Source organism: Podarcis pityusensis, assembly GCF_964106645.2.
Source record: "Podarcis pityusensis genome assembly, chromosome: 13".
Taxonomy (NCBI): domain Eukaryota; kingdom Metazoa; phylum Chordata; class Lepidosauria; order Squamata; family Lacertidae; genus Podarcis; species Podarcis pityusensis.
In genome coordinates, this window is record NC_138038.1 from 23,979,283 (window position 1) to 23,995,677 (window position 16,395).

At 45.4% G+C, this 16,395-nt stretch overlaps 1 protein-coding gene across 5 annotated transcripts in view; it reads left to right on the plus strand.

Annotated features, from left to right (window-relative positions):
* Window positions 1-16,395, plus strand: part of LOC308462057 (acid-sensing ion channel 2) — a 382,247-nt gene that overhangs the window by 311,680 nt on the left and 54,172 nt on the right. For all 5 annotated transcript variants that reach the window (XR_013978988.1, XR_013978989.1, XM_080979376.1 and 2 more), the window contains one exon: window positions 5,792-5,942. Coding sequence is in view for 3 of the 5 variants with exons in the window: in XM_080979376.1 (XP_080835502.1) it covers window positions 5,792-5,942 (151 nt within the window). In the remaining 2 variants the exon portion in view is untranslated. The remainder of the gene's footprint in view (window positions 1-5,791; window positions 5,943-16,395) is intronic.

A 16,395-nucleotide genomic window follows, 5' to 3' on the forward strand; every position in this document is an offset into this window, starting at 1 on the left:
TGGCCAATGCACTGTACTAGCACTGGGCTTGTGAAAGAGAACTTTTATGAGAACAAAGCTAACATGGTATTCTGGGTACAAGTGGTTTAGGACGTGTGACCGACCTGTTTTGCCACAGTTCAATATATCCAGTTTAATTTCCTAGAAGAGAGTTGTTTAGGGGTTTTATGCAGCCCTATTCCTTGTTCAGTGCCCTTGTACGCTGGCTGGCTTTGACAGTCATAAAAGCTAGAAAGTGCTGATGTGGAGTAATAAAGTCTTTTCCCCCACCCCACAAAACGGACTTTTCTAGGAAGCGCAGTTGTCAATTTCCCCACAGTGCGGTGCTTGGGTTTGTATTTATCTTTGACCTAGCTGGGTGGGATGTCTGCCAAGCCCAATATTATCAAGGATTCAAAATGGCAGGCTTAATCTCCAGAACATGACAGACATGATGAGGTCAGAGATGTGGAGAGCAGCAGAGCCCATAACGTTGTGGAAGGGGGTGTGTTTACAGGGTGTGTGTGTGTGTGTGTGTGTGTGTGTGACTGAACCGTCCCTTGGGGGGGACTTGTCAAGGAACTATGGGATGTTGCGTCTGAATCAATTATAGATCCTTTTTGGGTTTTGTTGGAAAGGATGTTGTTGCCTACGAAGCGAGCTTTGTTTAAGTAAGAGCTCATCAAGGCCTCAGACAGTGCCTGAGGCAAAGAGAGGCGTGGGCTGCCATTAAGATTGTTTTGCCTGAAACCTAGTCCAGCACTCCAGACAAGTGGCTGTAAAATACAGACTCTTTCATGAGGGATAACAGAGCCTGTTCCACTGCCAGAAGGGCCATTTTCTGCCAGCTCTCCAGTGGTTTTCTGGAGCAGAAGGAAACAGTCCCCCCGACTGCTTCTTGAATAGCTGGGGCCACCAGTCTGTTGCCATGTTCCACCTTCTGCCTAGCCATTTGAGGCGAAGAGAGAAAGGGGGCTTTTTTACCCAAAAGACAAGAGTCATATAAATTTTAATAAATAAAAAATAATTAAGAGTGCATTTTCTTCCTCTCTGAGTAATCATAATCACCGGCCAAACATCTGGATTTGAAAGGGGGGGACGTCTTATCTTATTTTATCTTATCTAGTAAGTAAGTAAGTATGCTGGCCTTCATTTGAAGATCACAGGGCAGTACAAAACGAGAAAACACAAAATACATAGACAACAAGAACAAGAACAAACCAATCACCTGCCTCCCACAAATACAGTTAAAATGCCATACAATGTTTAATCAGCCAAAGCTCTGGTTACCTAACATACAATGTAAACATACAATGTTTAATCAGCCAAAGCCTGGTACCTAAAGATATATAATAAAGGAGCCAGGTGAGCCTCCTTGGGGAGAGCATTCACTAAACAGGAAGCCACCACAGAAAAGGCCCGTTCTTGTATTGCCATCCTCTGGACATCTTGTGGAAGAGGCACACAAAGAAAGGCCTCAGATGATAATTGCAGGATCTGAGTTGGTTCATATGGGGAGAGGTGGTTCTTGAGGTACTGTAGTCCCGAGCCATTTAAGGCTTTATAAGTCAAAACCAATGCTTTGAAATAGGCCTGGAAACTAATCAGCAGCCAGTGCAGTCAAGCCAGGATTCGTGTAACATGCTCAAACCATCGTGCCCTGGTGAGCAACCTGGTCACCAAATTCTGCACCAGCTGCAGTTTCTGAACCGTCTTCAGAGACAGCCCTACATATAACACATTACAGTAATCTAACCTAGATGTTACCAGAGCACAAATGACAGACGTAAGGCTATCCCTGTCCAGATAGGGGCACAGCTGGGACACCAGCCAAAGCTGATGGAAGGCACTCTGTGCCACCGAGGCCACCAGAGCCTCAAGTGACATCAAAGAATCCAGAAGTGCCTTCAAATTACATACCCACTTCTTCAGAGGGAGTTTTTGGTCTGGATGTGTGCTTTCAGGGCATGTTTGCACTTCCTCTTCCCTGAATGGAGAGGGAATAGAAAAGAAAGAATGAGTGAGGTTGTTCCTGAACAGAAGTGGTTGAGCCTCCATCCTCCACCCCATCCAGTCTGTAGGGATGTCTGGAAAGCAAGGAGCCTTGCATTCACCTACTTGGGATGTCTGGGAAAACAAGGGGCCGCTTTCCACAACAGCAAATCAGCAGAAGGCTTTGTTTGACTGCTGATTGCTATAGAGGGCCCTTTAGAGGTGTGCTAAATCACCTCTCCTACCATCAGCACAATTTAGCATTGCTTGAGTGGGTATTTAAAAAGAAATACGGAGCTAATATTCAGGCAGCAGTTGAAGAAATTCTAGCGGTCAGGCTCTGAACAGCTAAGACATGCATGGGGTTGTAAATTAAACAAATTGCTGTAGTTGTGGATGTTTCCCCAAAGTGCTAATTGCCTAGAATGAAGACTAAACCTATGTTAGGAAAACCAGGGGTGGGCTTTTTTCTCAAGATCTCAGCCTGGAGTTGTGGTAACACTTTCGCTTCAGAGAGGGAAGCATCCTCAGTGCCACCACAGCATCCAGTGCTGATGCTCGTAATTGCCATCTTCAATCCCCTTATTGTCTTTGAGCAAAGACCGTGACAAAATATGTCCTTAAGCCCATATCCCCCTCACAGAGCTTCACTTCTCAGAGTTCCCTGGGAAGAGGGATGGATAATTAAGCCACTCAAGTAACTGTAGCTCTATGAGGGGAATAGGAGACAAATGTGGATTGGGCAAATGTCGACAAGTGGTCTCATAATACAAAAACAGGCTCCACCTCCACCAAACTTGTAAAGTGCTATGATACCACTTTAAACAGTAATGGCTTCCCCTCAAAGAATCCTGGGAAATATCATTTGTTAAGGGTGCTGAGAGTTGTTTAAAGACCCCTAATTCCCCTCATAGGGGGACAAATTCCACATTTGTCCATCCACGGGGTGGGAGGGACAGGGGTGTTGGGTATGTTCTGGCTTGTTGTCCGTTTGTGGAATGCAGCATTTAGGTTCAACAGGCCTGACCAGCAGGGACCCAGCAGAGACTAAAACCCAGTATGTGACCTCAGAATCTTCTGCAATATATAGAAAAACATTGTGACTGATTTATAAGAGCTGTAGGATAAGTCAAGTTGGAAAGGGTTCTCTAGGAATCTATGGGGTTTCCTGGATCAAGCATACATCAGAATATAATGTTACGTATTTTTTTGCTAAGCAGCAGCTTTTTGGATGAGAGGCAGGGAACCATAAAATATGACTTCTTGAGAATCTCAGCTTTTCTCTGTCTGCCATTATTTATTTAAGCAGCTTTCAAGCACATGTGTGTGTGTGTGTGTGCTTGAAGGTATGTGTGCAATTCCAAACCCATACTCTCATTAAAGCTGAACAAGATTTCAGTGGCCAAGGGATAAAGTTTCAGTGCCTACCCCCCACAACTCCTTGTCCATGTTAGGCTCGTCCTACTCAAGTGTAGGACCCTGGTAGAGATACATGCCTGACTGGCATGTTCTCTCCCTCCTGGTCGGTCGGGAGCTTCTAAAGCTTTCTCCAGCCAAAGCATCCCAGTGACTGACACCAAGTGGCATTAGCACACTTAGGATCCTGCGGAGTGTTAGCAGTTTGTGTAACAGAACACAGTAGCACAGCATTTTGGCTAAACTATGTTTATTTACATATAATACACTCGGAGCATTCTGACTTAGCTCCTTCCTCTTTCTCATCGGACAGCAAAGAGAAAGAACAAAGGACAATAGTCCTACATCACGGAAACACAGTAATGCCAAACACCCTGTCTCTGTCACTTCCCACTATTTGGAATGAAAACATACACTGTCATGTGATAGACAACAATCCCATGACTGCAAGCACGGAGCAAGAATCCTAACAGTCCCACCTAGTCACTAGGTGAAGCAGAATAAATTATGTTTATGGTGAAGGACCGTAGAATCATGTTTTCAAACCAAGAAAGAAAAATATGCCAATGTACCTGATTTGCATACTAAGTGCAGGCTGGCAAAATCCAACATATTTGGTGCGGGATTTTGGTCTTTGAAGGTGTTCCTTTTTAATCTCAGAGAACACACATGGCCCTGACAGACAAGAAACAGATTGAGAGAAAAATCTGCAAGGGAAACTTGTGCAACTTGTGCGTGAAGGGCAGGCATGCGTTGCTAAACACATAGTGGACACGCGCCGAAGAGCCATGGCCAATTGGGGCTCTGCAGCGCATCTCTCTCCCCCCCTCCCCAAGTGTTTAGGCACAAGTCTACCCTTCACGCTTTATGCATTTACTGCAGGAAACAACGCTTCAGCTGCAGCAGGGCTCAATTGCTACGTAAAATGTGCAAAAAGGATCTTTCTGGCTTGGCTTGGTTGGGGTGCGGATCCAGAGAAGCCAAGAGACTTGTTAAACAGCCTTTTTTGTCTCAGTGGCTGAGGGAAATTGCAAACAGCCTCCTTAAGGAGGACCCAACCCTTTGTGCTGTGAAATCTTTCCCTGCTTCCCCAGACTCTCTTCTCCGCAGCGTGGTGAGGCAGCAATTGAAAAGGATATTAAGACTTACGTATGTGTTGATATGGAGAATGCTTCTGGAGTTCAGGAGCATAAGCCGCTGTTTTGTTTGTTGGGAGGTAAACAATAGCCTGGTGGAAATGTGACGTCCGGGCTTGAGACGCTTCCCACGTTTCTGGTGTGTCCTTTTTGAGATGGAAGCAGGGTCAGGGTCAAAGACCTGAGAGTATCTACAGCAGCTCAGCCCCCCCCCCCTTGCAGCAGCTGCCACATCATATATCTCCTCCTTTGATGGATTTCTCTGCTTCCAGAGGTCTTTTAGGGTGCTATGTGACAGACACCCTTTTACTCAAGTATGAGTGGCACCTCCATGTAGAGAGATCTGGTTGCTGCTGCTGCTTTTTGTCTCTCCTTTAGAAGCCCTAACCCCAGGGCTTTTTTCCACCTGGAACTCAGTTCTGGAACCTCTTAGGTAGGCACCATTTATGGTGAATTCCGGCACTTCTTTTTCTAGGAAAATAGCACTGCCTAACTCCCCAAACTTTGAAAGATGTTTCTCATGAAATAACCGAGGTGTTCACAGATTCGCCAGAAACACAAGGGATCTGTCAAATCAATGGTGCTGAGGAAACACATGAGTAATTAGTTTACCTCAGTCAAGTGCCTTCCACAAAAGAAAATAACACGCGGAAGCCCCAGCGGAAGGTGTGGATTTTAGAAATGCTTAAGAGGTGGTACATTTGGGAGAAGGTAGAAGTAAGCAGCAATGGAAAAATACAGAGATATGCCTGTACTGTGTAGCAAAACTGTCTTGAATGTAAAAACTCCACAAATGGGACTTTCGATAAAATGTTGTTGTGTGTACACCCACAGAGTGCTCCTGTTCAAGGCTAAAGCCAGTTTTCATATACAGTGGTACCTTGGTTGTCAAACTAAATCCGTTCTGGGAGTCCGTTTGACTCCCAGAACCGTTCGAAAACCAAGGCGTGGCTTCCAATTGGCTGCAGGAGCTTTCTGCATTCAGTCAGAAGCTGTGGAAGCCACGTTGGACATTCAGCTTCCAAAAAACATTTGCAAACTGGAGCACCCACTTCTGGGTTTGCGGTGTTTGGGAGCCGATTTGTTCGGAAGCCAAGCTGTTCGAAAACCAAGGTACCACTGTAATTGTAGAGTTGGAAGGGAGCTATACAGGTGCCTCCCCTGCAAACCAATTGCTGAGGCAGTTCTTTGTAGAATCAGGTTTTTTGGGACCTATAGGCCACCAACAGTGTCACTGAATATCTTTCTTCCTCTCTGTGTTTTCTTAGGTGTTTACGAAATATGGGAAGTGCTACATGTTTAACTCAGGAGAAGATGGGCATCCTCTGTTGACCACATTCAAGGGTGGGACAGGCAATGGCCTGGAGATAATGCTGGACATTCAGCAGGATGAGTACTTGCCAATATGGGGAGAAACAGGTAAGGAGAAGACTCATTGTGTTTGCCTGTCTGATTGCCAGGTTCTTCATCTACCCATTTATTCATTTATAGCACGTTACCACACTCTTCAGTTGCGGAAAGTCTCCACATGTGGCTCACCAAGATCAGAAATAGGATTTTATCTACATACTGGTCTGAGTCCCCATCTTCATCAATTAGGCATGTCAATTTTGTGCCCTTTCAGCCCTAAAGAACTGCCCCTAGCCATGACAGGTTCCTTGGCCTTGTCTGACAGCTCCGGAACATCTTCATCTGTATCAGTACGAAGATCAAATTTCGTGGCTTTATTATTGGGCCTCTGCATACCCTGCTGTATTAACTTCCTGCCGGTAGCCTTTTTATCAGATCCAAAGCACATTCAGCAGACTTTCATTGCCAAATTCGTCCCAAGGCTGTCAGACACTTATTTCTAAGCCGCTGTTCAACTCCTTGGGTTGCCCCCTCCCATGTCCTTTGTTGCTTTAGAGCAGGCTTTGCTGCTCAAACCAAGATTTGACAATGGGACTCACACCAGGAGCTCTGCAGCTCATGCATCAATCCCCTATTCCTTACACCGGGAAAAGCCAATGTGCTGATCTCCAGGTGCTGTCGGACTCCATTTCCCATCAGCCTCAGCCAGCATGGCCAGTGGTCAAGGGTGATGAGAGTTGTAGTCTAGAAACATCTAGAAGGCTCTGTGTTGGTTACCCCTGCCTTGGCACCTGGGTTGGAGGAGAGATCTGCAACTTGGAGGAGACTGATCCTATGGCTCCTGGGAGTCAGGTGTTCACAGAGGACCAATCCCATGCGAGTGTCTGCTTCTGGCTCTCCAAGATTGGCATCCCTTCCTCAGCCTGAGCAGCTTGCTGTTGAGGAAGGCCCTCCTCGCTTCTCGCGGCTCCAGGCACTTGCTACCTCTTTAAGGTTGAGGCAATGAACTTTTCCCAGCACTCAGTCCCAGCATGCGACTCTCCTGAGAGCATTCTCCGAACACGGCTTAGCAAAAGAATCCTGCCAGGTTAAAGGGCCAGAATTGCCACAGCTGAGGCAAATCTATATCTCAGGGCAGCCCGCCCACCCCACTTCTGAACAGCATATCAAAGCTTTGAAACAGGCCGAGCCTGTTGGGTACTATCCAAATACACACACACACACACACACACACACACACTAATAATGAGGATCAGCTATATTGGTTGCCATAGCAACACTTAATTTGGCTCTTGGCGCACAAGATAAAAAGGAGTCGAGGATGTCCAAATATTAGCATAAAAATACCGAAGTGGATTTTTGGTATGAAATCCACTCAGGCAGGGGCTGGTATCTAAAAACTAAGGCCTTCCTCACCCACCCACCCACCTACCCACCCCTAAAAAACATTTTTATAGTCGACCATAGATAGAAAACAAGGGTCAAGGATGCAGATTAAAACTCTCCCTGAAGCATAAGTGACAGCAGGCCTCCCCAGCCTCATGCCCTCTGGGTTTGGGCTATAACTCCTGTTATCCCTAAGCATTGGCTATGCTGACTGGGGCTGATGGGAATTGTAGTTCAGGGGAAGGGAACCTCTGACCTCCATGCCTAATCAGGCATGGCATGGCTCCCAATTTGACCCATGAGGCCATTTTCTCTCAACCACAACCACCTGCTGTACACCTGATGTCATATGTGATGTCATTTGTGGAATAGGTAAGGGTGTGGCTCCAGAGAAACAATTGGGAGCTTCAGGTGAGCTCCCAATTCCTGTTTTGCAAGCAGGGCTCACTGACCAGTGCTGACAGTGAGCCCAACTGCGATTGGCAGCACTAAGATGTTCCCTATCAGGACCTCCCTGGTGTAAACTCATTGAAATAAATGGACATATCTACCAACAGTTAGGCATGAGTAGAACCTAGTTAGATACAGCCCCTTTTTTGTTTAAAAAAGAATAAAAGTGAAATTACTGGGGCTTCGGGGTGACAAAAAAACCTCACTGTCTGTGGCTTGAACTTCCCAGTTGAAATCTTACCTCTGCCATTAACCTACCTTAGGGCTGTTTTCTCAGTCACAGCCCATGTTCCACCTCTGTCTGCAAAATGGAGAGGATAATATTTGTCCGCTTTATGGGTTGTTGATAAAGAATGCTAAGGACTGCTTTAGAAATATGTGTGTGTGTAGAAATCTCTTGACTTTAGCTCATCTGGAATGTAGCCTACTATGCAAAGGTAACAGTCCTATCTGTTGCTCTACCTGCTTTGCTTCACCCACCTCTGGAAGGTTGCCTTCAAGGAAATATGACCCTCCTGCTGAAAAGGGTTCCTTGCCTCCCTGACGTAGTGAATCTCCCCCTCAACAAATATATCAAATTGGGCAGAATTATATTTCCCAAGGCTCTCTGCTTCCTTAAAAAGACACATAAGTTTCTAGTCCTGTGGTTGCACAGATATGCTAAGAAGTGTGTAAGCAATGCCTGCTTGAATCTCAGAAGTGCAACTGATGCTGTTTCCAGTGTTTGGAGCGTCCCTTCGTTGCCTTATGAGGCCGATACTTCCTCCCATGACAGGCAAAATTAGAAAAAAAAAAGTAATGCAAAGACTAGTTGATTTGGCTTCAGGTATTGTATTGCAATGTATTTTGCATCTCTCTACCTCCTCTTAAAACCAGACATGGGGAGATCAAGATGATATTCAACCCTCTAATCAAAGAAGTGTATATGTAACTGCAGGTATCAAGTATCATTGCAAAAGATCAGTGTTCAAGGGGGACTTTGCTTAACAAGTGTAGCTGCTTTCCAGGCATTCTTCAAAACAGACATGGATGCGTCTATGTTGTTTGCCTACAGAACTGTGCTGTGAACACATCTCAGGTGTTCAAGGAAGGTAATGTGTAATGAGTAAGGATGTAGAGATTGCCAGAAAGGTGAGGAAAGCCAAGGGCCTTAATTTGCTTGACCAAAACTTGCAACGATAAGTGGTTCACAGATGCTAAATTTCCATAATTAATCCATTACAGAGAATCCCTGTTTTCTTCATGCAGCATTTTTATTGGGATAGTGTGTGTGTGTTAGTGTGGATATGAGACACATAGCTTTGCCAGAACCCTCCTCCGCTGTGTAAACTGAGTGGTGGAGTCTTCCACCTCTCCCTGCCAGTAGAAGCTAGCCTTTAGCTTGTAAATCTCTGTGGCAGCTCCCTCCTTTCTAAGTAGGACTTCATGTTGGGCTCCTCTATTAAACTCCTCCATAAAACAACCTCAGCCAAGGCGCCAACAGCCCTTACAAAAGGAAGGACATGGCTCTCTTCTAAATGCTGTTAAGAGGCTGCATTACCAGGTAGCAATATTTAGTCGTGGCTGTAAAAAAGTGACAAGGTTCCTGATTTATGTTTCTGGGAACATAAAAAGTCCTACTGGATGAATAACATCCTTAAAAGTGCCAGCAGCCAGAAGGATAAATAAACCCTGGGGGGAGGAGGGGGAGGAATGTGTTAGCTTGAAAGCTTGTCTCCAAGCCAACCCTGGTTGCCCTTGACCTTCACTGAGGACAAGAAGAGATGTCACCCAGAGGAGAGCATGCAAATGTTTTCTCATCTCGTTGCGTCTTGGACCTTTTCCTAATGAATGGAGAAACACAGGCAATTAGCTGTGTTTTCCCAAAGAGAAAAGGTCAGGGATGTTCCCCCTCTTCTGTCAATAGCCCAGCAACCACAGAAATGAGTCACTTTGGGCTGGTTCAAGACACCCTGCTGATGGCCCTTCGATGCAGGAGAGGAACAGGTGGGCACGCCCCCTCCCACACGAAACGTAAGGCAGGGGTAGTAAGCTGTCCCCCAGATGTTGTTGAACTCTTATCAGACCCAGCTACCATGGGCGAATGGTCAGGCATTAGAGGAGTTGGAGTCCAACAACATCTGGAGGGCACCCCATTGGCTGTCCCTCATCATGTGGCCCCCACACGTATCCAACCAATGCACACTCTACTTCCAGTCTTCTTCAACCTTGGCTGCCCAGATGTTGGATTGCAACTGTGACCATCCTGAGCCAGCATAGCCAATGGTCTCTTGTTGTCTAACAAAGTCTAAGGGCCCAGGGTTGCAGAACACTTGAGTTGTGAGGCAAGCACCCCACAGTGGTGGAGACTTAGGGGTGATAGCTGAGAATCAAAATGGTTCCTGAATCTAATTGGCAGCCAGTGCAGTCGGGCCAGGATTGGTGTAATATGCTTAAACCATTTTGCCCTGGTGAGCAACGTGGCTGCTGAATTCTGCACCAGCTGAAGTTTCAGAACTGTCTTCAGATGCAGCCCTACATATAACATGTTGCAGCAATCTAAGATAGAGGTTACTAGAGCATAGGTGAGAAAAGTTAGGCTATCCCTGTCCAGATAGGGGTGCAGCTGGGCCACCAGCCAAAGCTGAAGGAAGGCACTCTGTGGCACCAAGGCCAACTGAGCCTCAGTAAAGGAGCCAGAAGTACCCCCAAGCTGTGTACCCTCTCATTCATAGAGAGTATAGCCCCATCATCATCATCATTTTTTATTTGTATGCCGCCTTTCCACAGTTAAAAAAACAATGCTCAAGGCGGTTTACAGCATGACAAGATTTACATAATTACAAAAGTCATAAACAATAAATAAACCACATCAAAAAATATACAACCAAATGGGAAATAATTTCCACATAAATCTAAAACTAAGACTTCAGCATTAATATCAGTTTAAAATGACATAGGTAAAAAATAACAGCAATTTAAACAAAAAACAAAAACTAAACAAAACAGAGCCCTCTCTGCCCAGCAGCAGCAGCGGGGGCAGCAGTCCTTTATAGAGCCCATCAGGCCCCGCCCTGGGCCAGGTGATGAGTGGCAGGACTGGGGCCCTCAGGCACTGAGCAGAGGAGTCCCCATCAAGAGCAGGCAACCTCCCATAGGGAACCACCCACTAAACAACCCTGAGCAAAGGGTTTATCCAAGGCTCCCCGCAAACTGAAGACCTTTCAGAGACTTGCTTTTAAATCTGTCGAGTCCAGTGTTAGCTAGTTGCATGCCTCTCGTTGCTCACAAGCACAGCATAAGGAAAACTCAAGTCGCAGCAGGTTTTCATGAAAGTGTGTGCAGTTTGGAGAAAGTGGACAGAGGGGATTGTTTCTTCCCACTTTCATAAGAGCTGGGGTCAGTCACCCAATGAAACTGATCATCAGTAGGTTCAAGACAGATCCAGTTTATAATTGACTTAAAGAATTCCCTGCTGGTTCTGGATGATGTGGTAATGGTACCTGGCTTAGATAGCTTTTAAAAAGGGATTACAAATCACAGAGGAGACGGTGATCAGCAGGGAAAGAACCATAACTCAGCGTTAGAGCACATGTTTTGTGTGCAAAACATCCCATGTTCTTTCAGGTATCTCCAGAGACAGGTGGATGCCAAAAAGTTATTAGTGTAGACAAGGATCCACAGAACTCCAATGGATTTCAGTCTTCTCCTTGTTCATTGCCTTCTTTCTTTCCTTCTATTGCATGGTGCTGATAATGCCAAGGTTGCAAGTTTGAATCCCTTATGGGACAGCTGCATATTCCTTCATTGCAGGGGGTTGGACTAGATGATCCTCAGGGTCCCTTCTAACTCTATGATTCTATTCTAAAGGAAGTTTTTTCAAAAAATCTTGGCCATTGGGGTCTGGAGTGTGTGCGTTTGCCAACCTCAGGGTTCTTGCAATCCCCACTTGTCTAGATCAATTTGGCTTCATACTGCTGGAGTTTAGGATCAGGGTTGTGAAAGACCAGTGCCTAGTTCTGTTCTACATGAGAGACTGGATAGGTCTGACAGGGAAATGAGGAAGCTGTTTTGATCTCCAGGGTGAGACAAACAGCTGGACGCTAGCCCTACATATCCCAGAAAGGAGAAGTTTGGCCCAAGAAGTGCAGGGTGGACTGACTCAGAGCCCCTTGGAAAGCAACTGCTTTGAGCCTCCTCCAAATTCTTCATGTCAGGGGGGGGGGCGGGAAGGGCGATAGGAAGTGGTGGCAACTCTACTGTATACTTGGGAAGCACAATTGGCCTACTCTGCAAGACAGGTGTGCAAGGAAGGGGCGTAAGCAAGCTCTCCTGAGTCTTTCCCTTTTTGTTACACTTTGCGCCTACAATTTGGTATTCTGAGGTGCCCTGCTGCTAAGCACAGAAGCCTATTTTAGCTATGACAGGTAGTGGTCACTGATAGACCTCTCTTCTACGAATTTGTCTAAACCTCTTCTGAAAGCCATCTCTCTAGGAACAAAGGGTTCTGCAAAGGTCAGTTGGGTTTCAGCTGTCTTGATTGTATTACGGTGAAAATGATTTGTTCCAGCTTCAAGGGGCGGCCTCTCCTGTGTACTTGAACAAATGCAGCCATTACCAAAGCTGTTTTGCCCTTTAGCCGATCCCTCTTTCCACTGAGTCATACTTTGGCTTGGCACTCCTTCTCCCACCAATCTTCTCTTATGGCCTCAGGATCCCTCCACTTCCCTTGGGAGCAGTAGGGATCCTTCCTTATTCCAGGGCAGGAAAAGGTTATCTAAATAAAGAAATTTTTTAAAAATGCAGCTCTGTATCACTCTCATGGGTCCTAGGAAGAAGCAGTGGAACTCAAATGGAGTGAAGAATTTATTTCATTTCTGGTGATGGGAATATTTTGCATCTGACTGGACTCTTACCAGATTAGATAGCAGCTCTCTCCTACGTCATCACTATGCACAGGTTATGAGTTGCGGTGTTCACTTAAGAGTGTAACCTTAATATTTTAAAAGAAGGCTTCCAGAACTCCCGTCTTCATTTGGAATGTTTGCAAACATTCTGTGACATCGCAGCTGCTTAGCTCGTGGCTGCCAAGCAGCCATGATTTCCCTACCTTTCTGTGTACATTATAGCTGCACGATGTTGACGGGATGAGGGACGTTTTGGAGAAATCATGCTGCAATAGGATTTGCTGGATGGTAGCCAGAGCACTTACTTAGCACCATCAGCATACATAGGGCTGGCAAAAGAGTAGCTGGGGTGGGGTCAGGGCAGAGTCAGGCAACAAGGTGGTTCGGAAATGCCTTTGCCGAGAACTCAAGCCTAGAGAGAAGGACTTGCAGTAAAGAAAAGTGGCTTCATAGATAGAGGAAAGGTATGGCCAGGTGATATCAGTGCTAAACGGAGAGGCTCATTTACCTCCTGCGGCTCACATTTCTGTGCTCCTATTATTAAGCCTGAAAGTGGAATTTGCAGCATCACGATGCCAGACTTGAAAGATTTCTTTCTTCTCTCTCTCTCTCTCTCTTTCCCACTCTTTCCTTTCCTTGCACATCCCTAATTGAAAGGTGCTGCTTGATGTGCCAGCTAGCGATTCACCAGAGGCAGCCAAACCCAGCAGAAAAGGGTTCTGCATGAAAACTCCCCTGGGCTGTTTGATTTTTCAATGTTGTTTTCTTTCCTGCCCGTTGCATTTCCATGCATTGATTCCATTTTGCTGCCTGCTCTGCTCGGCTGAGTGCGAGTGTCAGAAACATTTTGGAGCACCGGATTTCCAGGCCGAATACTCCCACACATACTGCCACACAGGCCACAGGCTGTGGCACTCAGTTTTAATTATGGGTACGTTGTCTTTGGGACACCACAATATTTTCTGGAGAGCAGTGGAACTTCCTTCAGAAAGGCAAGCTGTTGGGAAATTCTCCTGTGGTTTCCTAGAGAAGTTTTCTTTTTAAAAAAAGAAGGAAGGAAGAGATGGGTGGCAGCAGCCACTTGAGTTTGTGGCCTTCCTGGGAAACCCCAGCTTGAATGGCTAAGCTTAACATGTAAGGACATGGGCCAAATCCATCACACTTAGAGATGTTCCCTGACCCTCCTCTACAACATTTCAAACCTAGTGGCAAAAGAGGTGTGAATAAATTGGCATTTGGGGCAACAGGATTTGTAGGCAGGCCACTTCAGGTTGTGGGTACTGAGGCACTGGTTCAAAATTGCCATACTAGTTGCTGACGAGGAATGCACCTGCCGCTGCAGTATTGCATAGAAGCCTGCTTACCTGTCTAAGTAGAAAAAACTGTTCAAGGCTTAAGTCAGGTCTACATCTCTGTTGCAACATGCATTAAAAGTGGCAGTATTTCATCCTCAGAGGACTTGAACTCGTGCCCACCCTTTCCAGAAAAGGCTTGTCTCTGCCTTGGAATGATGATACAATTTATACCAGTGATACAATTTATACCAGTGATCTTCAACCGAGGGCACCAGATTTCATTGCACTACAACTCCCATCATCCCTGATCATTGATAAAGCTGGCTGGGGAAGATGAGCATTGTAGTCCAACAACATCTGGGGACCCAGGTTCAAAGAACACAGATTTATACTAACGGGTTTTTTGCAAGCAAAACTTGATGTTTAATTCTTGCCCAGCCTTAGAAACCTAAATAGTTTTAGTACATCCTCACCTACCTTCTTAATCTCTCTAGAACTAGGGTTCCCAAACTGTTGTCTGCATACTACCTATTGCCCACAAGCTTCATTCATGTGGACTACAGCATGCCTGTGGAGTTGTGCTTGAAGATAGGAGATGACACATCCATCGCACTGAATATTCATATAGATTTTTAGTTGTAGTTTTATTGCTTCTTTTATTTCTTACATTGTGTTTTATTGTATTGCAGTTTTATTTCTATGGGATTCAAACTGTAATACAATAGAATACAATATATAAGAAATAAAAGAAGCATTAAAACTATAATTAAAAACCATAGAGCACTTAGCACAGTGCATTACAGTTGCTACAATAGGCAGAAGAAAATTATTCTGTGGTCTGCCTAGACCCTCAGCAATTTTCAAGTGGTCCATGAGGAAAAATAAGTTTGGGAACTGCTGCTCTGGATGTTACTGAACTGGATGTGCTTTCTCTGTTGATAACTTTGCTGCATGTCAGATGCAGTGTCCTGGAGCTGATTGCATGGTTCACTGCTATTTAGTTATGTATTTATTAAATTTGAATTCTGCTTTCCCATCAAACAGTACAGAGATGCAGGGGGTGGGGTGGGGGGCAGATCTGTGGGTAGATACTTTAGAGTCCATAGCTCACAATATATTTGGTATACCTTGGCCAGCGTACCACTGAGAATGACTAACTTATCATCATCCCCCAGATTTGCCATGCTCCAGATCAGAACCTTGGACAGATCCCGCTAACCGTGTACCGAACGTTCTTTAAATGTGGGTAAACTAAATGGTATGTTGGAGGTGGATGGTAGGGTTTTGTTTCATATAGGAGTTTTTATTTCAACAACAACTAAGCAGTCTTTGAAAGCCACATTTATGAGTTGGAGAGCACTGGGAGTGAAACTGCTTAACCCTTTCCCCTACCTACTGCTTGTCCACTTGCAAGCAACCTCCCCCAAGCTGCTTTTCTCTGAGAGGGTAAAATATATGGCTCCTGTGTTATTTTTCTCCTGAGAGCAAAGCAGTTTGGGGAGGGCAATCTGAGCAGATAAGCAGGGTGAAGAAAAAGGTTTAAGCACCCTCCCAAGTATCACTCCTCTGTTCTTGACTGCAGCCTCTGATGCTGCTTTTCAGATAAATAAATACAGTAGTTGGGGAACCGTTTGACCACATAGTGCATAACTGGATGTAGAAGGGACACATTCAGAGAGTATCTAGAATCACCCTGCCTTTGTCCTGTCGAGGACTCAGAGTGAGGGCTACATTATCCAAAGATTGAGGGATTTTTGGAAGGGTTGTAGGTCGAAGACTTATATCTGGTCTTTTCAGTGTTACAAAGGCATATATGCCTGAAGCACTTTTATGCCTGCTTCCCTACGAGTTGCTTTTTCCAAGTGCAGGGGATGGGGAGGAATACATTGCTATAAGTAGCACTTGTGTGAGAGGCAGGATCTCATTTCAGCCAAGGCTTATTAGGGCTTAGCCTCAAAACCTGTTTTGAGCTGAAGTGTTGGGTATGTCATCATGAATGCCACAGACTATGTGCAGAGTGGATCAGCAACCCTTCTGACTTGAAGGTTTGGCATGTTTGGCATATGCATGCCCCTCTCTTATTTGCTCTGCACTTGGACCTGGTCTTACACGTGCAGGGGAATCATGTGGTAGAATGACTGTGGACCCCGCTTTTGACTGTGAATGCTATTCCATGTACAGAAACCGCTGCACTTTAAAAAAACAGCAACAACAAAACGAGGGAGAGAGAGGTTATCTTTGCTCATTGCAAATAGAAAATCAGCACAGCAGTCAAGGAGTTTTTGTTGCAGTGAAATGTGATCACCCTCCTATAGTGTGAAGTGGTACAGTCCCATTTTGCCACCTCGGGACTGTCTCGGCTATCTCATATTCTTCATGCGTAGACCAGGCCTGCCTTACTGGACCCTTTATGACTTGAGGCTGAATGTGTGTGTGTTTGTTTATGAACATGATTCCATTGAAGAGCATTGCATTTGATGAAAATCCTATCTGCGATATGGCCCG